The 27,629-nt window shown below is 38.5% G+C and overlaps 2 protein-coding genes across 8 annotated transcripts in view; both read right to left on the reverse strand.

Moving 5' to 3' along the window:
* Positions 1-466: 466 nt before the first annotated feature.
* On the reverse strand, positions 467-5,473 carry LOC149026130 (subtilase family protein). Its single transcript, XM_089146379.1, has 9 exons — positions 5,214-5,473; positions 4,925-5,117; positions 4,647-4,823; positions 4,321-4,432; positions 2,134-2,695; positions 1,944-2,041; positions 1,460-1,817; positions 1,164-1,377; positions 467-1,081 (listed from the first exon to the last, which is right to left on the reverse strand). Exons 1-9 carry the CDS (start codon positions 5,286-5,288, stop codon positions 558-560), a joined length of 2,313 nt encoding a protein of 770 aa, XP_089002505.1. The 5' UTR covers positions 5,289-5,473; the 3' UTR covers positions 467-557.
* A 3,280-nt stretch (positions 5,474-8,753) lies between these two features.
* LOC149026131 (alpha,alpha-trehalose-phosphate synthase [UDP-forming] 1-like) overlaps positions 8,754-27,629 on the reverse strand; it is a 44,249-nt gene continuing 25,373 nt past the window's right edge. For 6 of the 7 annotated variants that reach the window (XM_089146382.1, XM_089146384.1, XM_089146385.1 and 3 more), the window contains exons 10-18: positions 25,851-25,951; positions 21,749-21,936; positions 20,662-20,779; positions 15,887-16,066; positions 15,682-15,804; positions 15,512-15,599; positions 15,270-15,403; positions 15,078-15,176; positions 8,754-9,485 (exon numbers count right to left, since the gene is read on the reverse strand). In XM_089146382.1, the coding sequence (XP_089002508.1) occupies positions 9,090-9,485; positions 15,078-15,176; positions 15,270-15,403; positions 15,512-15,599; positions 15,682-15,804; positions 15,887-16,066; positions 20,662-20,779; positions 21,749-21,936; positions 25,851-25,951 (1,427 nt within the window). In that variant the 3' untranslated portion in view covers positions 8,754-9,089. The remainder of the gene's footprint in view (positions 9,486-15,077; positions 15,177-15,269; positions 15,404-15,511; positions 15,600-15,681; positions 15,805-15,886; positions 16,067-20,661; positions 20,780-21,748; positions 21,937-25,850; positions 25,952-27,629) is intronic. The other variant, XM_089146386.1, reaches the window with a different exon arrangement.

Here is a 27,629-nt window from a genome sequence, read left to right on the forward strand (position 1 = left end):
TATCTTTTTACTTATTTACTCTTTTGTCAAGTTATAATACTATCATTAATTAACTATGTGAGAGTCTTAACAACCATAAGTATGTGGTCTCACCAAATCCAAAATTAATTCTAAAATATAAGATTTTAATGATATAATTGACATTCAATATAGTTTTTATAAATGAGGGTAATGCCATATTTCTTACTTCTTAATTTTAATGAACGATAAAATAGACATTTCATATTTGATGTTAATGGCCACTTAACACTGATAGAAGTGAGGGAGACAATAGTAATTTCATAAAGAAGGAGGTTTGATTAGTAATAAAACCAAAGTACAAGGGGACAATAGTAATTATCCCCAAAAAAAAGTCAGAAAGAATAAAATAAATAAATAAATACAAGAGTACCCTCCTAAAACTAGAAAAAAGAAAAACAAAAATCTAAGACTACCCACTTAAAATTTGAAAAAAAAAAAAAAAAAAACCCCTACAAGAGTACCCTAGTGTGATAAAAAAAAGAGGAAAAAAAAAAAACCCCCTTTTAATGCCACTCTCCCTTTTTTTAGAGAGAAAACTACAGAAGAGAAATTGCCATAGGACTCCTTACATCATGGATCCCATCACTCCACGTATACCATCCGAACCTGTACTTGTTTCCCTTCACCATTCCATTTGGTGCTACGGTTATGGTGAACTTCTTCACCTCTCCATAATGGCTAAAATAGAGGACTTGCGGATTGATCTCAACAGAAATCCCTGATGGTGATCTCACTTTCACAGAATACAAACTCTTGCTTCCACCGACATTAGTAACAGTCCTTGTTACTGTCATGGAACCATTCAGCTTAGAAATCGCCAGTGATGGATGGTTGAGATTGCTTGGTGAGGGTGGGACCTTTGGGCACTTGAAGGCAGGGTCAAAGTTATCAAATCCCGTGCTACAAAGGAACATAAGATAATCAGTATATGACGCATTATAGACAAGACCCGGATCTGCTGCTTTTGTTGGCCGGAAATGTCCAGCACCATAGTTGAAAGGGTTGGCTCTCTTGCTAGATGCATTAGTCAATGACTTGCCAATATTGTTCACTGTGGTGGCTGCAAGGAAAACATGTATCAGAAAGTTCTGGCCACAAAGCAGGGATGTTTCACTTAAATCTTTACACTTAACACAAGGTACCTGTGGTCATGATTGCTGATCTTATGGAAGCACTACTCCAGTTTGGGTGGATAGCTTTGAGAAGGGCAGCTGTGGCTGCAACATGAGGGCATGACATGGATGTCCCAGAGAGCAAATTGTATTTGACGACCCGAGGATCAGAATCCAACTTTGTAGGAGAAGATGCCTCACTCCATGCTGCCAATATATTCAATCCTGGTGCAGTGATATCCGGCTGTAAATCAAGAAACCCAACCATCAGAGACTAGTATCTTATTCAATAGTGTATAAATTAAAAGTTGGGATTAGTTAATTACCTTGAGAATATTGGGTTCAATAGTGTTAGGACCTCGAGAGGAGAAAGCAGCCATGAATGGTGCCGGTTTGGCATCTAATTTTGTGCGGCCAGGGAAGATCAATGCTTTTGGGTTCTTGGTGGAGTTGATATAATTCATTATAGTGACGACATCCTGTGGAAAAACAGCAGCCCCAGGAAGAAAATAGGCATCCACGGATAACTCATCTCCGTTCATGGGGTTGTTTCCTAGAATGATACCAGCACCTCCAGCTCTGTGCACCTCCATGCCTTTCCCTACTCTTGTTCCTTTTCCTCTTATGCACAATACAATTTTCCCTTTTGTTTTCTCTGGTGACAAGGATCCCGGAAGGCATTGCCTGCAAATTTTAGATATGGAACTCATTAGAATAAGAAATTCTTCAACTCCAAAGCATAATTTACCCATAAACCAACAGGTTGCGACAGCTAGCACAGTTGAATTGAAATCAAAGTTGAAGTATTACCCGGTTAGATTCTTTGGAACATTGGGGACTACCACATCGCCAGCATAGACAAGTGGGTACATCTTCTTCTTCAGCTTGTATGGAGCCACCGATTGACCCTGATATAGATTTAGGAAGTTATACAAGCTAAGTTTTTTTATGACAAAGACAGATTAAGCAAAGAAAAAAGCTGATTATAATTGAAGGTTACCATGATTGGCTTGCCATTCCCTAAAACGATAGGAGAGGGGAAGACTCGATCCAAACTACTAGCAGCTACAGTGATGATCCAAGGTGACAGATTCGACGCAGTCGCCGGTGCAGGACCTGCATTTCCAGCACTGCAAGCCACAACGATATTACGCTTGATAGCATGTAATGCACCGATTGCCATTAAATCCTCTCTGTAGCTTTTAATTTCTGTTGATCCTATGGAGATGCTAATAACGTCGACTCCATCAGCAATTGCATCATCGATGGCCGCAAGCATGTCTTCATTCATGCAAATGTCTCCTTGTATAAGAGGTTTTCCAGGGAATGGCCAGCAGACCTTGTACATGGCAAGACGTGCAAGTGGAGCTCCACCGGAGGCGGTGCCTTGGGCGAAGCCACCAAGGGCGGAGACACCATGCACTCTCCGGCCACCGATGGTAGAAGATGTGTGGGTCCCATGGCCGTCATGATCCCTCGGTGACCGGAATTCTGCCGTAGTATTGAGCTTACCGTAGTAGTGTTCATACGCTTTCAGATAGTACCTTGCACCGATCAATTTCCTGCAAAACCAAAAAATTGTTACTTTCACATGTTGGGTTGGGCTTTTTTGGGCCAGCAGAAGGCCCATAAAATTATTCCATGCGAGACTGGGCTGGACTTGAAAGAAATCTTTATAATATAATATATGTGATTTGACTTTCTAGTAGGATAACAAAAACACGTCGTTTCACAACTAGCTTTAAATGAAAACATAACGAGTAATCATTGAGTCCGGATCAGCTCCCCCGACGGTCTGTGCTCCCCGACGGGTTCTTGACCACACAAAACAGTGGGGCCCAGGTGGAAAACACTTCTTGGAAAAAAATAAAAAAATAAAAATTTTATTTCATCCGTGGGCCCCACTGTTTGTGTGGTCAGGAACCCGTCGGGGAGCACTCTGTGCTACCCCGACGGGGTGAGGATCCGGATTCTAATCATCTTCATATTAATCATTTAAAGATTAAAATAATTGACTAGCAACAGAAGTTTATGACTTCTCACCATACCATTTCAATCTAGAACTTGACATATGACCTCTAACGTCTTATGGTCCAACCACCATCCCACAAAAAACACTTAAAAATTGGGGTTTTGGGAAGATGGATTCTCTCCTTTGTAATATTTTAATTCAAAGATTAGTTCAAGTATTATTAGACTAAAATATGATACATGATTGGATCTTATAATCAATCTGCTGTTTGAATTCAAATCCTCTAGTAGGTCTTTCAACTACCTTCTGAACAATTACACATGACTGAATCTTATAATTCATCTGCTACTCGATCTGCTACTGGAGTTCAAATCCTTTCAGTTCTGACAAACCCTATGGGTCAGGTGGGGTAACATCTGGATTACTGCTACTCATTGAGAGATTCCCAACTCACACCGAAGAAGTGGAACTGGCCCTGCAAATTTTGAGCCTCAAAAACCAGTGAGAAGGGTTATAAGGGACAAGCTTGGTTCTGTACGGTTTCACTTTCACTCAACAAAGGGTCAGAGTGTCAACTAAAGGTTTGCCATGCAATATAGATTGCTAAGTCCAAGGAACATCACAAGAGGTGCTCTTCCCATGTCTGCATTGTTTGTCTTGTGATTGTCAGAAACACACAAACAGGCCATGACTCCATCAGCTCAGCAGACCAGAGGCCAGCAATATCGTTTGTTTGATTGCAATTTGCAACAGACAAATTCTCCTCCAGGTTTCATCAATCCTCAAACAGAGCGCTCTCTGTCTCTTTCTCAAAAAGCTCACATAGCCTAATGCATATTTGTGTATCTGATGTAACCTAATCATGGGTGTCTGTATAATCTATGACTTTACATCCTTAATTTCAAGAAATCAGGAGAAAGTTTCTGAAACGACCCGTGTATCCTCCTGCTGCTCTGCATCTAGCAGAGACCCATAGTACTGAATGAATTATGACTTCCGGTGTCCTCAGGAAATCTTAGTGTTAAAAACTACTTGTTATGAAAAATCTGGGATTTTGAAAATAAACCTTGAGATTGAACCTGATATGAGTGACGAAAGAAATGGAAACTGGATCACGGGAAACTCAGATTCTATGGCATCTCAAAGGATATATCAGAACCACAATTCCATAAACTCGAAAGCAAAAAAGAGAAAAGATTCCAAAGAAGCACTTACCTGTTACAATGTGAGGAGTTAAAAGCGTCTCCAGCTTGACAGATTCCTTTCCATCTCTTTGGTATGGGTCCCAAACCTTCATCACTGAAGCTCTTTGACTCTGGCCATATACCTAATCAGATAGAAAAGACATATCAGACCATAATATTGGCTTCAGCCATACTTGGACTCACTGAACCGTCCAACAAGTACTGGATGATCAATCAATCAAAGCATACAAAAAATACAACGAAGATAAAGCTTAAAGCAAATAATAATCAAAATAAGAGAACCAGCAAAAAGTAATTCTGTTTTCAAAAGGGGTAATGGTAGAGACTAGAAAGTACCGGAATCCAACACCCCAACAATGATATCTTTCCCATACTTGGATTCAGCCAGTAAGTTTCCATTCTTGTTTTGAGTCCCTAGACCCTCTATCAAACCTGCAAATTCCCATGACCTCGTAGTATGAAGAGAATATCTTCTTGGTACGCTCAGTGAGACAGACACCACTTCATCCATTCCTGTACAAAGAAGAGACTTCTTATCACATGTGATAGAGATTGATAACAACAAGAAGAAGAAAAAGTTAAAGAATTATAAAAAAACCCAGTTCGAGTAGTACTGGATAAGGTGTGGGCTTCTTCTGGAGTAAGCAATGCAGAGAAGCCATTGATGCTGTGCTTATAACTGTAGAGTAGAGAAGCCTGAGCTTCCTCTTCTGTCTCCTTCACAGAGGTCAAGATTGAGTGATGGGTATCCTCTATTTCTTTTATCGTTTTCTCTCCACCGTGTTCTCGCAAGTAAACTATGTAAACCTGTAATGAGTAAGAGATGAGCTGTCGTCTCAGTGGTAGAGATAATAAAAAAAACCCAAGCAGAAATTCATAAACAATATCTAAATTATGAATTACCTGACGTTCACAAGCCACAAGAGGGAGGAGGAGGAGGAGCAAGAGCAGAATAGAGGATAAAGTGAGATTCCTCATCTTGAGAAGAGAGATTTTGAATGAATTCCCTATGCAAGATAGGGGCTTTATAAGAAGCTTGGGAATTCGGTGGAATATCGGGTGGGAAGGTTTTAGAGTGTGATTGGGATAGAAATGAGGCGATTAAAAAGGTCTAACTTATTCCGAATTGGACTCTAAGATTCTTAATTTAGATATTACAGATTCTGGAAAAAAAAAAGTATGTTTCTTAAAATAGAAGAATCAATACTCCCCTTGAGAGGCTCACGGTTTTCTTTTCAACATTTCAACAGTTGTTCTACACTTCAAAGACATTGCATGGTTTGACCAATGTGTTAACAGGATTTTAAACTAAGTCATAAATTTATGGGTGTTATCGGCATTGGGAGTGGACCCATTACATGCCATTGTGCACTTCTAGACTACTATTCCTCTATTTGGTTGAGTTCTAGGATTTCTATGAGTATTTTTGTTCATTTGGTTGAACGTGAAAAAATATAAAGTAGGAAAATATGGGAAAGTAGATCAAAATCACGGAAAAGAGACACCTTTTGTGTCTTAGATCCACTGCATAAAAAATTCACTGCGACATATGATTTTAAACCCATTTTTGCATTATTGTTCAACAATAGACATTCCATGGCACATCAATGCAAGGAGGCTGTGTGACCCCTACGCAATTAGACTCAGGGACCACAATTGAATATGAGATTCAAATGAATCACTGGGCAAAATGGTCTGACCCAGCTGGTTTAAGAAGTACCCGTGAAGTCAACAGACCACAATCATACATATTCATTCATGTAATCCAACCCTGAACAGAACAACATGGTTTTGTGACTTGGGATCTCCGTAAAGATCAGACTACTAGGGTTAGGGTTTGTTTGGGCCAGGAGGGTTTGTCACATATGAGGAAAAGTGGTACGAAAGTTAAATTAAATTCCATAGATGGTCAGTCCAAATGTCCAATTTGATATATATGTGGTGGTTAGAGCAATTCTGTGCAACTCAAACAGCCCTGCTAGACCTATTGAACTGCTAGGCCTGAGTCATTGCAAGACATCAGAATAGCAGCAGGTCCACTAGCCTGGCTTATATCGGGAATGAAAGGACTCTTGGCCTTATAATGAGTGCCCTATTGGAAGAAATTGATGGTGAAGCAGAAAGAAAGAGGGGCAAGAAAGACTGAATTAATTTTGAATATTGGGACTTGAGAGGTTAATTCATTTCCGTGCTTCCCCTTAATAGGATTACTATTTATTTATAGGAAGTTTTATTTTAGGCAACCTTTTTTTGATCACCCCAAACCGCTAGCTACCTTATCTTGGGTTTGATTCTCAGAATCTCCTTCTTTTGGTCTTGGCCAATATTCTTTTGCCATTCGTAGATGAGTGAAGCCAGTTGGCCTGACCTTTATAGGAATGGGCAACTTGAAATTAAACCCTTGTAGTTGATTCTTGTGATAGTTTGAGGTGAATTCGTCTAAGCAATCACTATTATAGCATGTTCATAGTTGATAAATTGGTTTGACATACAGGAATCTTCATGTTCTAACATAAAAAAGAAAACAGCAAGTAGGGTTTTTTGTTAGGAACTGTCATACATGTTTGTTGATTCAAATTTGAAATGCTCAAGATTAGGATCACCAGATTTGAACGAGTCAAACCGATTTAATTGCAATCTTCGGACAAAAGTTTTGAAGTGAATCAATCCATTTAAAAATGGTTGAAACAGAGTTGATTTGTCTCCATAGGCATGATTTCTCTCAGATTTCCCCCTGAGAGTATCAAGCAAAGAGATACTTTTTGGTGTATTAAACTTGTTCATTTGCTTGTGTGCTAGTGAAGGTTTTTCCTCCATTTAAACCCTAAAACTGACTACATTGTTGGCTTTTAAGGACTAACCGAGTTCCGAACCTGGACCCAATACACGATCAAATGCAAGGAGTAGCCATGGGGCCAACGATGAAAATAACAAAAAAGTGGAGCTCAGAATTCAGAAACAGACATGCAAGACACATGTGGTGTTAAGATTAAGGATCCTTTTGGGAGTTTATTAGGCCTTTCATGGGCAACTTTCATGGGAGGGATAGAATAATGGGATGTGATGGATAGACCTTGTGGAAGTTAAAGTTTATTTCCATGGACTGTCATAGTACAGAAGAGAAAGAGATTCCATGGTGGATTGCTGGACCACCAAAGCATTACTAGTGTCTACTTTATTCTTTCTCGATTGATCCACTGAAAAAGATTGATGCCACCTGGTTGGTCAGTTAACTCGACACAACCCCTTGACCACCTTGAAATGATTATCCAATTCCTAACAAAATGACTACCCTTTGATTAATGTCCTAGTGCCTCCTTCATGGAAGGCTTGAAGCCCATGTTGATCAAGAACCAGACAGACAATTCACTAGTGTTTCTTCTTTTCAAAGAATAACTACAAAACCACAGAACATTTGTACAATTTTTTCTTGGGTGAAGCAAGGTTTCTTACCCCGAATCTATAACCAAAATGAGAGGCATAAATAAGGTGATGGTCATGCTGGTTCCTTGCTGATCTTTTATCTTGCCTGCAAAATCCTTTTTTTCTATGGTTAAATGGTATGATCATTTGAAAATATTGTAGAATTTAGTTGACAAAAATGAAGATACCTGTATATCCTTGATAATTCCTATCAGCTGAGGCAGGTGAAAGGAAAATGTGTGGAGAAGAAAGATCATAATTTCACATCAGTCGACATTCTCCTGACTCCTGAGATCATGATCTGACCGAATCGGGTTCCACTCCCCTGCGGGTAACGACTAATGACACTTCCCCACCTCACACCATTCTTAGGGTGTGATCCCCTCACTTTAGATGGTGGTCCTCAAACACCATGGATGGTGTGAGTTGGAATGAGATCAAATGGTTTGGTTACCAATGCAAGTAAGTCACTGCTTCCAAAATAGCTTCCTGGTTTTGAAGTCCTTGAATAGGACTGCGAACCATTACATATACTATCAGGGTGGATTGAACCCTGACCTCCGTAGTGCATTGGATCAAATTAGAAGGCTAGAAAATCATGGCAATGAGGTTCTAAATCCCTTTATTTAGGTGACCAACTGTATCATTTACATTATAACGCGCTGGTAATCATGTGTTAAATTCATCTGACCTTTCTAAATGTTTCAGGTTTGCAGTAATTTTGATAAATTTATAAAGACCCCAAAACTGACGACAAAATAGATCGAGAGCACCATACAAAGCAACAATTTCTAACCGGAAAGGCTGTTGTTTGGTTAAAACCTATGATCACTAGATTGAAATGAATCAATATAAACATTACCTGAATGACCTTACAATGATAAATTACACCAACCCCTCCTCCCGGGGAAAAAAGAGAAAAGAAAAAGGTCTTTACAATGATGAAAACTATCGTAAACTAGCAAGCTAGCTATCAGGTTTAACTAAAATCACTGTTTCCACACGATCAAAAAAGATTACTGAACTGGGTAAAACAAAATTGTAGCAAAAGGACGGGAGATTATCAGAATCTTATATATATATGGTGAAATCCCGTCCTCCAAAGCATCTAAGGGATTTTCTTTAGTTAGTTCAAAAAATGCAATAGCTATGATTCAGATTAACTTTCTCTTTCAAGCAGCTATAATTTTCAAGGGACTCACATTGCAACTGCAAGAGCTTCAGCCTTATATGATCATTTCGCATTATGACACAAAAAGGGGTCTACATTTGCTTACACAAAAAGTGAACTACCATGGCCTTGATATTAAGATTTTGAGCAAAAGAATCTTCAAAGACAGTGAAAGCAAAGTCTCCTTAACTTAACGATAGTGCGAGCGTGATATCCTTCAGAAAATTGACAACATCATCTGATGAGTTGAGGAGATACCGTGCACTTGAGAGCCTCCGGTTGACAGCACAGGAAAAATAATTCTCTCCTTTGAGATCCAGTACAGAGCACTCGTTGCATGACATACCATCCCTTGGAGATGGCCATGCATTACCACTGTTAAGATCGGTTTTCTTCCCATTGGACACAGAGGTTCTATGGGTCCTACCATGGGAAACCTTTGGCCCATTTTTATTTACTGAAGCTTTCAGTGGAGATCGTCTATCTACTGATGTCTCAACTGGATCAGATACTCTGCTTCTTGAAGCACCCGATGGTTCAGCTGGAAGCTCTGGCTCAAAAAATGTATAGATGTCTTCATCCTAAAGCAGAAAGCGTATTTTAATTACTTCCTCTACCAAGCATATTATGATACAAAAGCCAAGCAGTTGTGTGAATATTAGTGAACTAGTACATGCAGTAACTTAGTTGAAAAGCAAATACAAAATTAATCTCCACTGAATTTCCTAGAATAACAAACACATCTATGCATAGATGCTACATAACATAGTATAAGTCATGTTCTTCCAGGAGCAGAGTACTAGAATCATGTATCTTATGGCACCAACATAGGTTTTCTCAGGTGTGATGTGCCACTTATATGAAAGTCGTTAAAGATGTATTAGGCACATATCAAGAGTAAAATGCCATTCCTCTAGAAAATTTGGTGGTGGGATAGTGAGGTTCAAGCAACATTTAACACTACAAAGGCTAATTTTAAGACATGGCAAAGGATCAAAGATGTAGAAGACCTACAAATGGAAATAATTTTCAAAAGTGAAGTTAAGAAGATTGCAGGAAAAGAAAGGGTGAAGAAATACGAAGACCTTTTCAACAAACGGGCACAAAGGGAAGGGTGACAAGCTATGTATAAGATAGCTAAAGTGAAGGAAATAAAACATAGAGATCTCCACCATGTCAGACGCATTAAAAGTGAAGAAGATATAACAATCGTATGGGATGAGGACATTAAGAACGAATCAAAAGGTTATTCCTGCAGAAACCTTCAACACCCTACAGGAAGGTGAAAGACAAATGTAGGCAAGGCAAAAGGCCTAGATGAGGACCCAAATTGAAAGTGATTTAAATCTTAGGAATTTGTGGTTTATCCTAGGCAACCAAGCCATAGGATTGTGAGCACAAGAAAATCTTGGATGACCGGAGAAGGATTGCGGATAAGGTTTATAAAAACAAGGGAGATACTTAGAGCTGGAATAACCATAAGGGCACAAACTAATGAGTCATACTATGAGATTATAGGAGAGGCTTATCAAACCACCTATGAGAGACTTGCGGATAAGGTTTATAAAAACAAGGGAGATACTTAGAGCTAGAATAACCATAAGGGCACAAACTAATGAGTCATACTGTGAAATTATAGGAGAGGGTTATCAAACCACCTATGAGAGACCAAAAACTGTTATAGCAAAGAAGCAATTTGGTTTTACGCCAGAAAGATCTATGACAAAGGCTATTACTTGGCTAGGGGATTAATGGAAAAACTAAGAGATTGTAAATAAGATCTTCATAAAACCTTTATAACCCTAAAAAAGCTTATGACAAAGTCCCTAAAGAGTAAAGAGAAAATTGTAGACATAGTTAATTGTAGACATCCAGCAGGAGCCAGGAAGTTCCTTGGCATATGCCTGTTGTTGATAAATAATGTTTCAGTGAATGAAACAAAAGCAAGGATGATAAATAATGTTTCAGTGAATGAAACAAAAGCAAGGATGATAAATAATGTTTCAGTGAATGAAACAAAAGCAAGGATCAATGCTGAGTTGGACTAACGCTAATCAACTTCAGGCTCAAACGATATTAAGATAAGTAGAATAGACAGAATATATGGTGTAGAACTTTGAATACTCTAGGACTTACAATGAAGAGCTGAAAATTAATGAAGGGAGATTCTACAAAATGATTATTTTACATACATGGCTAAACCATAAGTGAAGAAGGTGACATACAGGCTTATGTTTCTCACAGAATAAAAATAGGATGCAGATAAAATAGGAGGTGCACCATAAGTGTTGTTGGATCAACATGCTTCATAAGATATGAGGGAACTTTTATTGACAGTCATATGAACAACTATAATATACGACACAGAATGTTGAGAAGTTAAGAACAACAAGAAGAAGAAGCCATGTCCAAACTAAATGGGTTAGCTATATGGATCTTTGCCTTCCAATCAACTCTATTTGAGGTCATACTAGATAAAAGGCCTATGCTATGCATACCTTTCTTACCACTTCTCCAAGGTTATTTTAAAGGCCTCCCTCAAACGTGGCTGTGCCATCTCAATCGACTTTCTCATCACTAATAATTTATCGAAGTTACTTTCAGACTAGCTTTAGTATGATCATTCCTTACCTTATCCTTCCTAGTTTTGCCACTCATCCATCTTAGCATCATCATTTATTCTGCATTGAGTTTACCTATACGATACTTTTTAACAACCCAACACTCTACACCATACATCATAGCTAGTTAAACGACGGTCCAATAGAATTTTCCTTCCAGCTTTAAAGGAATACTTTGATCACACAAGACTCCAGGCGTACCCCTCTACTCCATCCATGCTATTTTAATTTTTTGATAAACATCCTCATCTATATCACCTTTTCTTATTTATGATTGAGTCAAGGTACCTAAAATAATCGCTTCATGGAATCTCCTTTTCATCAAGTTTCACCGCCTCATCATTTATCTAATCATGACCAAAGTTACACACTAGATATTCTGTCTTCATTCTGCTTAGTTTAAGTAATTTTGATTCCAAACTTGCTCTCCATGATTTCAATTTGGTACTACTCCCTACTTGTATCTAATCTACCAAAACAATATCATCAACAAAAAGCATACACCAAGGGATGCCATCTTGAATGTCTTTGGTTAAATCATCCATTGTAAGTGCAAATAAATACTAGAAGTCAAAAATCATCCTAGAAATAAACTAATTAAATCATCCATTATAAGTGCAAATAAACACTAAGAAGTCAAAAAGCATCCTAGAAATAAACTAAGTGCGGCAGAGATGAGGTTTCTTGAGATTAAAAAGTGGTAAAAAGGAAGGACACAGGAATGATCAAATTAAAACTAGTTTGGAAATGAAGTGTCATTGCCATTGTCCAATTGACACCTTTGACTGCCCTCGTACACAAGAGTGATATTGGTTCAGATTGAAGGAAATATAAGAGTCAGCACCAGACCTAAATTGACCTTAAGAGAAGTGCTAAGGAAGGACAAGCATAGCTTAGGCCTTGTCAAATGCATACTCAAATAGAGCTGATTAGATGCAACTATCCATGTAGCCAACCCCATTTAGTTGGGATGAGGCTGAATAGTTGACATACACCTAAAATATAAGCTGTATAACTGAGCCCATAACCAAATACTATCAAACAGGCCCTAATATTGCACCATAACTGCTACAAATCCACACACCCTGACCCCCACCCCACCCCACCCCACCCCCCCAAAAAAAAGGAATAAATAAATAAATAAAAATTAACAAAAAAGGTGAAGACCAAGAGTTGATCCAAGGACCTGGCATAATGGCCAAGTTCTTTCCTTGTGTGGCAAATTTGGGCAGAAAATCACAGGTTGGAATGAGGTAACTAGTTCCAAAATATTTTAAAAAATTATGTTTCTATACTGATTTCCCTCCCATAAGCAAGTTCATAATTTTCTTCTGAAACTTAGTACTAAGCTAGATAAGGCTGCATGGCAGGCAATATAATACACCACAGTTCTAACTTTTAAGACAAACTGGACTGGACTGGAACCAACCAGTTCAGTTTTCCATAATGACAAGGGGAAAAAGATGTTAACAAGGAAATATTTTAACACACATTTCAAGACATGAGATATGCTTGGAAATGGAGGTGAAAATAATTATTTTCCTTTTTCTAAAAAAAAATATTTATCTCATAGAGTCACTGGGAATTGAGAATTAGGACACTTTTTTTTTTTTTTTTTTTTTTGGGGGGGGGGGGGGGGTGTTCTTTTCACAAATTGGGCCACTTCTGTTTTGATGATTTTCCTTGTAAAGCTAGAATGGCCATTTGAGCAGCAATCTCCCTCTACAAAAAAGATGCATCAAGCAATGCAGCATTAGTGCTCATAGGTTTGAATATTACCTACTCTGTTACTTGTTCCTCCTTTTCTTTTCAGACCATGGTTTGACTGGTCAAATCCAGATAAGCCCAGCCTCTTTGTGGTTAGAACGCCTCATCCACTTTTAGAAACCATCGGTTGAACCAATGACACTTGGGCTTTCAAGGATATATATATTAAATTATTTGATAAATACTAAGTCAAGTTAGTGTAAACTCCAATTATGGGCCAATCTAGCCATGAAGTGGCGTTGAAGTTCCATACTGCTCATGGTTCAATTTTTTCTCTTAACATTATGTAATTTTCTTAAAATAATTTCCATAAAATATGTTATGTAATGTTTTTTTTTTTTGGTAAACAACACTTCATTCAGTGAACTAAAGAAAGTACAGACATAACTGCATGAATACACAAGGTTCGAACTGAACCAAGGAGTGGAAAGTGACCAAACTGTCGTACATGCAATAGACAGGGTCATCCAGGCTAAGGGTTGAGACAAGCCCCAAATGAGTCACACCCAAAGAACCCTTAGAACAAAGACTAGCAACTACAACAGCCAAATACAACACGCCACATAGGCCGGAGATACAACACCCTCATAGGGGGACATACAACACGCCTCAAGGGCGGACACAAAACTCGTGCGGTTGTTGCAATGATAGCATCAAAAGTGCGGAGGAGGGTTGGACCTACCATCCGGCTCTGCCGTAGAGGCGTACCTATCAAGCTTGCCGCATAAGAACTTGAATCCAGATTTGGAGTTAATCTGCGGTGTGAACCAACGATTGCTGCAACCAAAGAGTTTATTTTTTATTTTAAAACTGAAGAAAGGAAAAAAGAAATGATGCGACCAGAGAGAGAGATCGGCCAGAAAAACAAACAGATCGAAGCCAAAAAAAACTACAGATCTGGGTGTCCGAGCAAAAAGACAAGGAGGGAGAGGAGCAGATGAGTAAGGGAGATAAAAAGGAAGGAGGGGAGTAGATGAGGGAGGGCTGAAAAGTAAAACAAAATACCAGATCTGGAATTTGGCGTTCAGCGCAGGCGAGGTGAAACGGAGGTGGAGAAGGGAGATGCGCGGATGAGAGAGAAGAAGAGGGAGATAGGGAAGGGAGAAGATGAGGGAGATGGAGGCGGAAACTGGAGGGCGGGAGGTGGAGATCGGAGAGGCGGAAGAGAATGAGACTGGATGAGGGGAAGAGGAATAGGGGAGGCGGAGAGACCACTCAGGCGAGCCTCTCCGCCTCAAGCTTCGCGATCTGGAGGTGTTGCAGAGCTGCCCAGGCGGAGAGAAGAGAGAGCGGGTAGAATGGTTAAATATGTATGTAATGTTTAATATAGCAGAGTACAAGTTTAACCACATTATATATTGACTCAACTGGCCAGGCCACGCCAGACCTCAAAAACTTGAGTGCCAGGTATCCTATCACATGGTCTAGCGCATGTGTGGCCATATGCCATTTTGTGAAGTGTTAAACTTCACTGGGCAGTGTGAGAAATAGTACCAATATTTCATATAAAACTACATAAGTTCAAATGCAAGCTTTTTTAACAGCTTGTGTTTTCAACATAAGCCAAAATGATGAGATTGGACGTCTAGATGTTTTGAGCAAGTGACGATACAATGACACCCAGTAATGGTTACAAGACCTATTAAAAAAATAATAATAATAAAACCAACCAAAAAAAAGAAATATGCAAGTTACTATGAATACACAGCTCAAGTGCAGTTTAAATTAATGACATTTGCCGATTAAATTGTTAAAGATTTGACAACTAGGATGAAGATGGAATACCTTCCCTAGAAAGTGCCCAATGCACAGGACATAATCAATTGGTGTCAGCATGTTTTGGTTATGGATTATCTCTCCTAAGATGCGGTCAATTGCTGCACCCTGCATGATGCATCCAATAGAGAAGAGATCCATCTCAATTATAACCCAAAAAACATGCAAATATAACCACATTTTGAAGTGATCTGGACTCACCTTTGATACACCAACAGATCTGACCTCAACAGATCGGCTTCCTTGGACAACGTCAACAGCTGCATTAGAAATGGGACCTGTCCAAAGGTGCTGCAACAAATCCCTTGCTTGAAGCCTTCCAAATTCAACATCTGCAAACAATAAGGTAACACTCTTTTGAAAAGACAGCATATAGAAAATGATAATAATCAATAGTCTTGAGTAACCTAATAGAAAGAACATCACATATTTTTATCAGATACCTGCATACTTGTAATTCCATACGAGTGAAGTCTCACGAACTTCAAAATGAGATCGAGGCGTTCTTTCCGTGAAATATTCAAAAACATGCTGAAAATATGTCAAAAGCTTAAAACTTTAGGACTACCCATGACACTAATAACAGCTCAACTTGAAACTTAAAGTCAACTACCTTCACGCTGTCTACCCAATCCATGTTTAGATGCTCTGGCATTGTTGTCATCCATTCTTTCTTTTTAAGACGCAAAAACATTCCATTTTCTGCTGCTAACCACATGTTGTATTCCCCAAAGTTCTGACAAAAGCAGTCATTTAGTCAGTGGTATAATATACTATGAGTAGACGAAAAGCCAATTGTGAAAATTAAATAGAAGTACTTTTTCCAGGACACTCCTTTCACTTCCACTGAGAACAACAATAGTTGTCTTTGGATCATTGCAAAGAATTTTTAAGGGTTCCTTTAAGTCTGGGTACAATTTAGGTTCCATTTCTTTAATTTGACCACCCCTTCTTCCTCCAGGAGTATCCACTGGTTCAGTTAGAGTTGCATTAAATCCCTGCAGTAGTAGCATAAGCATTTTGAGAATTGAAACAATGACAAATTCATCAAGATAAAGAACTCATAAATTTACATATAGATAACTTCAATCAATACTGATTCATGAAAATACCATGAAGCAAGCAATTTGTTTTGGATGAATGAATAATATATTAAGGAACAGCCTTCAAAAGAGGAAAATACAAAGCAAGAGGCCGGGGGGGGGGGGGGAACAACAACTCAGGGGGCTGTTGAAGTAGACAAAATGGAATAGTTCAAGCCCCAGGTAGCAACAAAGAATCCATTCCTTGGAAGAGGTTTAGGGGTGAAGGAGGAAATCTTAGACCTGATGTCCCTACAAATGGCCTTCCATATCTGATCAGTGGTGCAGGATTTGGAAGACTATCTATGGTGGTTGTGCTCAAACCAGTCATGGGAATTAGTAGCACCGAACACCAAGCAAGCAATAGTGTCATAGATGGTAGAGCTCAGAAACTGTCAGAAAATACAAAGGGGGGCAACATAGTTGTAGCCGTGAGGAAGGAAATACAAGGTGGGGAGGCATTGGGTAAGGGTCCTTCAAACTAAGGGAGCGTCTGGAATACCATGAAGTGAGGAATTGAATACTTTAATAGAGAAGATCACAGAGAAATTCTGAACTAGCAGAATTAGACACATTTTAGTATAATCATTAAATCTCAATCATTCTTTAAAATTTCAAGCATGACAACCAGAAAATACCACAATTCTCTGCCAAACCAGGAAAAAAATGCTAGTCTACAATGGAAGGTGATATTTCCAAAAATCACAAGACAAATCTGAGCCATGTCCAGTCTAAACCAAATCCTCTCTATCCAATGGGAAGAATGGACATACCATCAATCTGTGTGGTAGAATAATGCTGTGACATTTGGAAAATAATAGCAAACATTTATAGGTAGGGATTTGCTGCAGTCCTCAAGGCCCCTGCACTGGCACAGGAGCAAATGGGAGTATATGCGTGATAGTGGAGGAGCAGTTGGTCATTCATTTTCCAACGTGAGAGAGCAGATGAGGTTGGGTGCTGCCCTTTTCCCTAGACAACAGTCAGACAAGTCACTTTTTGCTTGTTTTCACATCATTGTAAATTAAAATAAAGAGTGCCGATAAATTAAATTAACGGTTCGAGGAAGACTGGATTCATATATGGGAAAGGGTCATGCGATATGTTCGTGTGTAACCAAGATTCCTTCCACATGAAAGATTCCAGGAACATGCAAACCTACGAGCAGCCAAAAATCCACCTGTTAATTCCTAAAACTCAACTGAGGCACCACCTCCTTAAGGTTTAGGTCCACACTACCTAACATGATTACTCACAGGTCAGGTTAAGTGCACATAGAGATGAACTTCTATCACTCCCTTGAACTGGCATTGTATTCACTCAAACTCCCTTGGCAAAAGTTTCACCTTTAATTCCCCCAACAAAATGAATTCTTATATCTTCTTCTCCCTCACTTCTTTGAAATGGTCAAGTTACTCCCTTATAGCTGTTTCTACAAGTTTCCATCTTTAATTATGATCATTATTATTATTATTACTACTACTACTGTTATTTTTTTTAAAAAAGGTACGACCTTAAATCACATCTAAAGCACACAATCTGTTGGTTCAATAATCAAATCCCAATCATTATTGTTTAGCATCTAACTGTACTATGGGTCAACCAACTCTGATGAATCCCTCTGTTCTCTTCCTTCTCTGGCAGTGATGTGCAAAAATCTCTATCTAGAACCTCCAAAGTTTCAGTATAGGAAAGTGAAGAAAGGTCAGCATCTTCTTAACAAGAAAACTCATGGAGGCTGCAAACGTCGCTGCTGCTGATCTGAATGACCGCATTTGCTGGTGTTCAACAATTTTCTTTTTATTGCAGAGCACAGGAGAAAACACCCTGCTGTTACTAGTTGATCTAAATCACTCTATTAGGCTATCGGTTGAGATCAATGGCTGCCTACATTGGCCACGGAGTAGATGATCTGGTCATAGGAGAATGCCAATGACCACTCTTTTTTATTTGTATTTTGTTTCCCATTCTGTCAACCGCAACTTGCCAGGCTGAGACTGGCACTGCTGCTAATTGCGGTGGCTGCAAATACTAGTGTTCAAGCAATTCTGCATGTTTTCTTTTTCTAATTCAGTCCTTGTCTTTCGAAGTCTTAAATGCATAAAATAAAAGCCAATCAACATACTAACTGGTTGTTCATTTCTTGGTGTTAACAAATAGATTCTAATCAAGTGCAATAATGCTGAATAATATTAGAGAACAGTTTACTTCTGCTGTCCCTGTGTGTGTGTATTTCTCTCATTGTTCCCAACCGTGTTTTTGTCATATTCCTGTGATAGCTATTCCTTTCATCCTTTTGTTTGGGTTCCATACTCTATTACCTGTTGGAATGATAACTCTCAACCATTTCTATTCTCATTATGATCTCCCCTCATCATTTTCTCATTATCTTATCTTCCTGATTAACTTCTCTTCTTTCCAACTTGTCTCCCTTGTTAAGACATTCAGTGTTTCCTTTTTGAGTCCCCCCCCCCCCTTTTCTTCTTCTTCCCTACATCCCTTATTACTACTTCTGGTTCTGTTTCTTCAATTCAAATAATATTAATCTTCCATCAAACTATTGGTTTTTGTTTTGTGTAGATGAATGATTCAAAATAATGATTATAATAAAATATAGAACTCATAGAACCTGTTAGCATGAAGAGTAATTTGATCATTTTAGAAAACAGGGGAGAAGAAGATGTAAGACTTCACTTGTTGGGAGAATCAGAGGTGAAACTTTCAACAGGGGATTTTGAGTTGAGATAATACAACTATACAAGTACAGGGAAATGATAAAAAAAATTCTCTTTATTTTTTTAACTTTTACACCTCATAAGATACAGTAGGAAAAATGGAAAAAACATATTTCACCAGAAAAATCAATTCTTTTTTAACATGTCATTTTTTGTGAAACAAATTGATCTGTTACCTAACAGAAACCACCTCCCCAGTCTAGTGGTCCCAAGCGGTTTGGTAGTCCCCATGTCCCAGGTTTGAATCTCCTATGCTCCTCTGTTTCTTGCATTGGGCAGTTGTGTGCTCTTTGACCTGGGTATGAGACCGCTACCGGCTTCTGTGGACTATATAGGCCTCCAGTGGAGCTACGATGATGGGGCTAGTGCTTGCACTGGTAGTTCACAGGACTAATGCTTGCATAAGTCAAACTCGAAAGTCTGAACCTTGCGTAGTGGGGGGCACAAGGTCGTCAATACCGCATCCTGTCTTTTTGCTACCCCCAAAATAAAAAGAAAAAGAAAAGAAAGAAACCACCTCCCCCTGGAACAAGAAGTCATTCTAGTACATCCTTGTCCATGCTCCAAATTTCAACTGGTCAGAAATTGAATCATAGAGATTTTCTAGTCTCATCCTCATACACCATTTTCTTTTTGTAGTCAATTCCTAGATGCCCACAACTGCTCATGTGATTTAACCACTGAATGTGCAGCAGCATAGATTTTGATCAAACTTGAACATAAAACCAAATAAGCTCCCTGGTATACTATGTAGGGTACAGTGCTCATCAACTTCCGGGTACCGAGCAATTCAAGAGAACTGAAAATTCATCACACTGTTTGATGAGGCCACAAGGTCAGATAGTTTGAATATACACAAGCTGCACAGCTAATCCATTATATAGTCAGCAATTAATTTTCAGGTTGCAAATGTTTGTCCCTCTCATCAAGCTAGCACTAGTAGAACAAGGTTTAAACACCCACATTGGGTAAAACAACACTCCAACAATTGTGATTTGAATTAACCTGAAATTTACTGAGAATTGTTTGAAATCAGCCGCTCAGTCTCAATAAGTAAAGGATTGGGGAAAACTAGAACCTTTTGTAAATCATTGACCCCTACCAAGACATTTTCAAGGGCCTTCGAAATTTAAGTTTTTTAGGCTATCTATCCTGCAAGAAGTTATAATCATCAGATATATCACCCTAACCCAGCTAAAGAACGAGCATAAATTGATTATCATTTTAAGTTACCAAAATTCCACGGCAAAAGAAGAAACAAGCCCTCGCTTTCTCATCTAGTTCTGACAATGATCTTGCTAGCTCAAGAGCATAAACATGTGGACATTGCTATACAAAACATATTAAAGTTGAAATGTTTCAAGTACATGCAAATCATGTATTGTGATAATCAAAGGCCACAGTGTAAGATTTAGTGTAAAATGGAATGATAAAAAATGACATAGGGGCTGAGATGCAAGGAGATAGTAATGTTAAGAAGATCCTTCCTAAACTAAAAGATGCGATGAAAAGTCACTTAAAATCTAATTTATAAAACAAGTTCTAGAATAAACATGATGGATCCTGAACACCAGACCGGCTTGATCAGTATGGGCCAAAGAATCGTGTATTATACATGCATTCTCCTCAATTCATTAGGTAAGCAAGGACAGCCACTCTCCACTTGAGTTTAAAAAAAAAAATTATTTGTTGCAAAAACAACAGTGGAGAAATATTGAGACTCTAGAGTTGAACACTGGAATGAGAATTAAAAAATATAAAAAGAAAAAAGAATACCAGTATTAACAAACGGTTCTGGGCTTGCAGGAAACACTTTATTGCATCTTTGACAGGAAGTAAAGGAAGAATCTGCCTTGTCCTTATTTGAGCTTCAACAACGGTATCATTCAGTTCACTATGTAATGAAAACAATAATATCATTAAAAACACACCACAAAAGAATAAGCAACAAAACCACATTACAGGGAAGCAAGAGGAGGACTTTTATCCAGCTTTATCATCTACATAACAATATACCCAAAAGGTGGACATCCAGTGGGTTACAAGAGATCGGTTTCATGCGAAAGGATGAAAGTCAGTAACCTTTTAGCTGATCGCTAGAATTTGAAATGAATGTCTGCTCCTACATGACACACTTGTTGGGGCCACCACCACTTTAAGGTATGTATCTCTCACTGAATATTGTTTCAACGTAATAATTTAAGGCTTTAACAACATTTTCACACTAAACAAATTTATCTCATTACATTAGATACACTTTTGACACTTACCAATTTCTCCAGAAAGACAACATCAATAACAAAATCACATTTAAATGAAGCAATACAAATAAGAACTCTCCAGTTCCTGATGATTTACCCATCTCCAGATTCACAAGTCAAAAAGGGTTCAGTTTCCAGTTTTCAACAATACAGAACAAAGGAGATAATTGCTAATGTGTTGAAGAATACTCTTATGTCCTAAGGTAATCATGAAACCTAAACAAATAATGTATGGTATGATCTAAATCCAACATAAGTGCCAAATTGATTAAATATAAAAAAGGACAACTTACATTAGTATACAAAATGGTAACAGGGGATAAGAGAGAGAAGCATTTTTGTTGTGTTTCACAATAGTAGAGAACTATAAGAAGTCTCATTAGTTTTAGTTTTATATGAGTAATTCTTTATCTCAAATATTGAAAGGCTTTCTTTTGTTGGCACTATGTTCCTCTGTAATTACTAATAAGATAGCATTTCAATGTATATAAAGAAAAATAAGCTGTAAAAATTCATAATAAAAAATAACACAAGCAAAGAAAACATCGAAAAAAGAGACTCCAGATTTTTCAAGAACTTCAAGGCAATAACTTTATGCCTACCTTACAAAGGTCTCAGCCCATTCTTGAGCAGTGTGGGTAGTCACATGCATAAAGTTATGATGGTGCCTCTTTTCTCTCTCCTCAGGAGGCATATCCAAAGCTAGACCAATTGCCTTGGCAACTTCTGTGATGTTCCATGGGTTTACTAGTATAGCTCCAGCACCTAGGGACTGTGCAGCTCCAGCAAACTAGAGAAGATTACACAATTATTAAATCAGACAGTAATAGCATTGTTACTGGAATCATATTTCAGAGGCCAATTCATGAGATCCATTATTTAAGGAGGAACAATGCGTTTAAAATTACACTTAATGGAAAGCATAGTTTCTTCATTCATATGATACATGTTTTAGCAAGACGAACTACAATCAAAGTACCTTTTCGTTCAGGAAGAGAGAGAGTGGGTTTTTTTTTCCACAAGGGGGGGGGGGGATGTTTGTATTCTACATTAAAGTTTGTATAGAGGGTGCACCAAGAGCAGGTGGCATCCACCACTGGGACCAGAGAGGGTCATAGTATATGCAGACTTACACTTGCTTTGCAGAGGGGCTGTTTTCAGAGGCTCGAACCTGTGACCACTTGATCACAAGGAAGCAGCCTTACCCATTCACCAAGTTCCACCTTCATATCAAAGTTTGTATCCTATAGAATATTCTGTAAATCAAGTTGTTCTAGGAGAGCTGAAAACATATTTACATGTCTTGAGAAAATGACACAATGTATTATGTGAAAATCTCCAGCACAGAGAAGACCAGTCAGTCTGTAATGTAAGATTCTCTAGGGAAGAGTTTGCATTTTGCTTAACGATTCAGTCCTGAAAAGCGATAGAAGTCATCTTTTATTCAAGAAAACTGTACTTATGAGTCTTCTGTTCAGCAAGTGTAATATATTTATCTAATTTATTGTACTATCATTGTCAATAAAAACAGGTCCCATTTATACTTAATTCAGTTTTCTAATTTCTGGCAATGAAGTTTAATATGTGTTTGAATGCCTTCTTTGGCCATACTAGCATGGTTAATGAGAAGGCAAGTAATATTGATGAATAATGATATAAAGGATGATGTACGAAGGATTAACATAATATGTATGAAGTTGGCACCGCCACGTCCAACGGATGCCTATAAAATGCCCCTATGTGGAGAAGCAATATAATCTTGATTGAAGGAACTAGTAGAACTAGGAGCAGACCTAAGATAACCTTAAGAATAGTGGTGAGAAAGGATATGTATAGCTTAGGCCTTGTACCTAGGATGATCTCAAACAGAGCTGACTGGGAAGGCAAGAATCCATGTAGCCAAACCCATTTAGTTGGGACAAAGGATTACTGGTTATTGTTGTTGTTATTGCATGAAGTTGCAAAGTGTGTCCAAAGTGTTGGGTGATCAGCATCTGGTGGTAGAATAGATTAACAACACAATAAACTCTGTGCAGAATTGGACCCAGACTAGAAGAATCCTCCCTTTTAACAGAGAAGGAATCCGGGTGGACATGATTTTTGGCAGTTCGTCCACTTGTGACTTATTTGGGAAGCATGCTTTTAGTGCCACTAAAAATCGTATATGGTTGGAGCAGATCGTAAGGAAATGGAACTCCTGACTCTGCACCTCTCCAACAGACTTAGGATTCTATTTCCTTTGAAGTCAAAGAAAAACTGTTATCCTCCTCCGTCTTCTAATGATACCCTCAGGAAAAGGTTCATCCTTTTAGCTTGGGGAATCAACCCCTCTATTTCTTTGACTTGAACTTCCTCTTTGCGACAGTTTGTCTTTTGCTGTTTCCTCCTTCGGGAGAAGTTGTAGCTCTCTTTTCGTTCTAAATTATTTATCTATTCACCAGAAAAGAAAAAAAAAACACTGCAATAAAGTCAAATATTACCAATTGAGGTCAAGTGATCTTGAGATGTGACCTTAAAACTCAAATGGTCCATGTCTCACCTCCATCAGATATCAAAACAGAAAGAAAAGAAAAACTGTTTCCAGGCCTGGTGGTCAGGCAGTTCTGGCCAACTTCTTCGTCAGTTAGGCTTGGCAGCTCCAAATTTCCACCAAGAGTTACTTACGATTTGGATCATGTCTTAGATCATTACATAATAATGATTCCCCTGGAACACCCTATGATGTGTGGGTTCCAATTCTAAAGCCAGAAAGCAGATTTAGATTACTGGTTTGAACCAAAATTACTTATGTGCCCATGCATAGACATAAATATACCCACAAGACCATAATACTTGTAATCTGGCAGAGTAAATGGGAAACAAGACATGAGGACATAAGTGAGATAGGTAAGCCTCATTAGTTTTATTCTTTTCATTCAAACAATTATGAAAGTCAACCTAGAGGAGGGTGGAATAGGTTGATACTAATGATTCGCGCTTGAACTTGCAATTAAATGATAATTCAAAATTAAAGTGAGGAAAAATAAAGCAAGTAATCAAGAAATGGGATTATAGTGGTTCGATTCAACTAAATCTACATCTGACTCCCTTCTAGACCTCTAGAAGGTATTCACTAGTATGTCCACTCTCAGTATAGTAGGTGAGACAACACCTTCTTACAAAATCTTTGTTTCCAGCCAAGAGAACCCAATCAAATCCTTGATTCCGGACAAGAACACACAAAAGAATCTTGAGTTTGGGCAAGAGCACCTAATTATAATAAATGTAAGATCAATAAAATCAAACACTTAAAACTGCATGGAGGGGTGGCAGTGCCCTTCCCTTTACAATGAATGCGTGCAAGTGTGATCAAGCCTATACCGGTCCTCAAGATCTACTCTCAACCTTCTTATGCAACGGGACAGGATCTCCAAAGGTTTTGGATTAAACGGAGGCTAAAAGGCCACAAAGATGACACAATAATGTTTGTAAACTAATGTGTTGGGATTCGTAATGATTGCAGATTAAAGTCTTGGGATTCGCGTCGGAAAGACCTATATTGATAGCGAATGATTGATCCAAATATGGTTCTAATGGAATAAAACAGTCATATTTTTGAACAATCGGCCGGCCATCTCAATAGAGCCACTAAGGATATAGCCGTTACAACCTAGTTGTATGACAATTGTCCGAGTTTGTTGCTAGCCAATTGGATCCTTCAACCGGTTTGGCTTCAACAATAAGCCGGTCGATCACTAGTCATCCAATACATACCCTAGGGCATTTTGTGATGCACCCAGTTGCATAGGCTTAGGACCAAGCCTGTCGATCCATCTGGATGCCAAAACTAGGGTTTCCAAGGGCATTTGGGTCAAATGGTTTATACCCCTAAAGTCTGACCTAATAGGTCTCCTGGCCCATGTGGTTTTATTCCTACAATGCCGAACTTCATTTTCCATGCATTTACATGTGCCACTTTCCATAGATAAATACATGATATTTCAAAGAAGTATTCAAAACAATTTTGGGTCTTTATAGTGTGTTTGCATTCGTTGAATTCCGCTTCTTGGTCTTCAATGCATTTGGTGCTTTTGGAACATCATCTTGTGACTTCGGGACACATACACTTCCTACTTGGACATGTGAGTATATGCATTCCTATGCTTAACTTTAAATCACATAAGGAGAAGGTTTGCGCACAGTAATAAGTGTTTGTTATCATCAGAACACTTAATGGGTAGATTGATCATACCCAAGGGCTGTTAAGCCAATTCCCCAACAAATTTTTTTTTGGATGAATAAATAATATAATAAAAGCAACAGGCAACACAATAGGGGAAGATTACAAAGGGACTCGAAAAAGGGGGGGGAGCAAGGAGCTCAAGAGGGGGAGATGAGAGAGCAGCAGAAGGAACACGAAATTGGTACCAAGAATAGGATTCTGGAATCAATAGATTTTCCACCACCCCACACACCTTAATTTTGTTTTTCAATGAGAGAGAGATAGATGGGTCAAGGGTCTAGTAAATCCTTTGGGTAGTATATAGTAAAAGATGATATGGAAAATCAAAAACCAAAAATTATAACAATGGATAGCCACTGAACTCAAATGATTTTCATGTAAGATGTGACTGCTTTAAAGCGTTGTGAAGAACAAAATAAAAAGCATCAAACTTAGCATCATCCTAAGAAGAAAATACAAACAAATTGGAAACCATTACTTACTTCACTAAGAATTAGAACTCCTTTCTTTACACCCTGGCATGCCACAAACTCATAACTGACAAGATTCATTCCATCCCTTAATGATGTCACAAGTGCTACGTCTGAACAAGAGAAGTGAAGAACAGAATCAGAATAAAAATGGGGAATACATGAACAATCCTAAGCTAGAAGATAAAGGATCTGAGCAGAGGGAACCTTATGTTCAACACCATAATACAACAAAATACACAATACATGCTAATAACCAGACCTACTGATTTATTATGGCATTCAAGGTAATCTGGAAAACAGAGAATGTAGTCAACAAATAACCACTTTCAGGATTTCTGAGATAGTTCCTGAATTTATTGGGACAATCCAAACTCAAGTAATTCTTATTGTGATATAGGTCTTCAAATTGTAGCATACATCTCTTCCTAGAGGTCTAGAACTTGACATCCTGCACAGTATGTTTTTTAACTATTTCACTCATTTTCATTATTTTCAAAAAGTAAAAATAATAAATCAATAGGAATCATGTTTGTCACCACAATTTCTTCCATGGTGAGGCAAGAGCCCAGAGATGAAAAAGTTGGCGCTTCTAACTTCTAATGAATTCATCCACAGGCTTAATAATCTTGGTAGTTATGGCCATCCATAAACCAATGGGAGTCTTGTACCTTCAGCATGACCTTTTTTTGTAGCTGTTGTACGAAGAGCACATCCTTTACAATGATCCATCAAAGGATCAACATATGGTTGCACTGCATTGATGGCGCTGTAATCGACTCGGCAGCTTCTTATGGAGGAGTGATGAGGCATGAAAAGAGATGTCATTCAAGCTTTTGCAAGTAAGGAAGAACAGCTTTCGGTATTAGCTATGGAGATGAAAGCAACCTAAGGAGGCATAAAGATCTGCATATCAAAAGGTTCTCTGGCCATTTCTAGCCGATTTGAATCCAAATTGGCAATAGACATCATTAATGGGAGAACCCAAGGGCCATGGGCAATCAAACCTTTGGAAGGGGAAATAACATAGATGGCAGTCGTCTTTATTGTAAGGGAATTTGTGCATGTGTGGAGGGAGAAAAACCAGCTATGTGATTTCATGACTGGCATCAAGTTGACATGGAGCCAGGTGGAGAGGGCACACTCAGTGATTTTCCAGAGGAGCTAGAGGACTTTATTCAGAAGGATGCAGAAGGTCAGGTGTACTTTAGATGTAATGCTTTTGGGCTTATACTGTGTGGGACTCTAGGTAAGAGGAATGCCTTCCTTTGATGGAATCTCCTTCCCCCAATTGGGGTTCCAGGAGATTGCCTTTTCTGCATTCCTTTTCCTAATATAATCATTCATCCAAAAAAAGGGGTCAAACTTCAGTGAAATAAAGCCCTATGCTTATCATAGTTGTCACAAGGTTTGCCTAGGCATCCAGGCAAGGCGATAGCACACCTTGTGTGATGCAAGAAAGGCAACCACTTCCGGTCCTAGAAGTGACCTAATAAAATCCCACCTTATATTAATGTTTATTGCAATCTTTTAAAATGAAGGTACATATATTATGTTGTAGGCTTAATTCTTGTTTGTTTTCTTATATTAAGTCATCCCTAGCATAATTATATCACATACATGGACATAGATTATATGTTGCATACTGTAATTGGGAATTCACTATCTTCACACCCATAGATCTTGCCATAGTACTAAATCTCACTTTTGTTGAGATCTTGGGAATTCTGGTATGGCCAAGACAAATGTGCTTCTTGGAAAAGGGAAAAAAATCAAAATTGTGGAAATTCC

The sequence above is a fragment of the Hakea prostrata genome, chromosome 2, assembly GCF_041222555.1.
Source record: "Hakea prostrata isolate BN-2017 chromosome 2, UWA_Hpros_2, whole genome shotgun sequence".
In the NCBI taxonomy this organism is placed as follows: Eukaryota; Viridiplantae; Streptophyta; class Magnoliopsida; order Proteales; family Proteaceae; genus Hakea; species Hakea prostrata.

Coding starts and splice junctions, on each gene's coding strand:
- LOC149026130 (XM_089146379.1), bottom strand. CDS start 5,288: ATGAGGAATCTCACTTTATCCTCTATTCTGCTCTTGCTCCTCCTCCTC. Junction 2,042..2,133: donor GGAATGGCAAGCCAATCATG/GTAACCTTCAAT, acceptor AATCTATATCAG/GGTCAATCGGTGGCTCCATA. Junction 1,818..1,943: donor GTTCCAAAGAATCTAACCGG/GTAATACTTCAA, acceptor TAAAATTTGCAG/GCAATGCCTTCCGGGATCCT.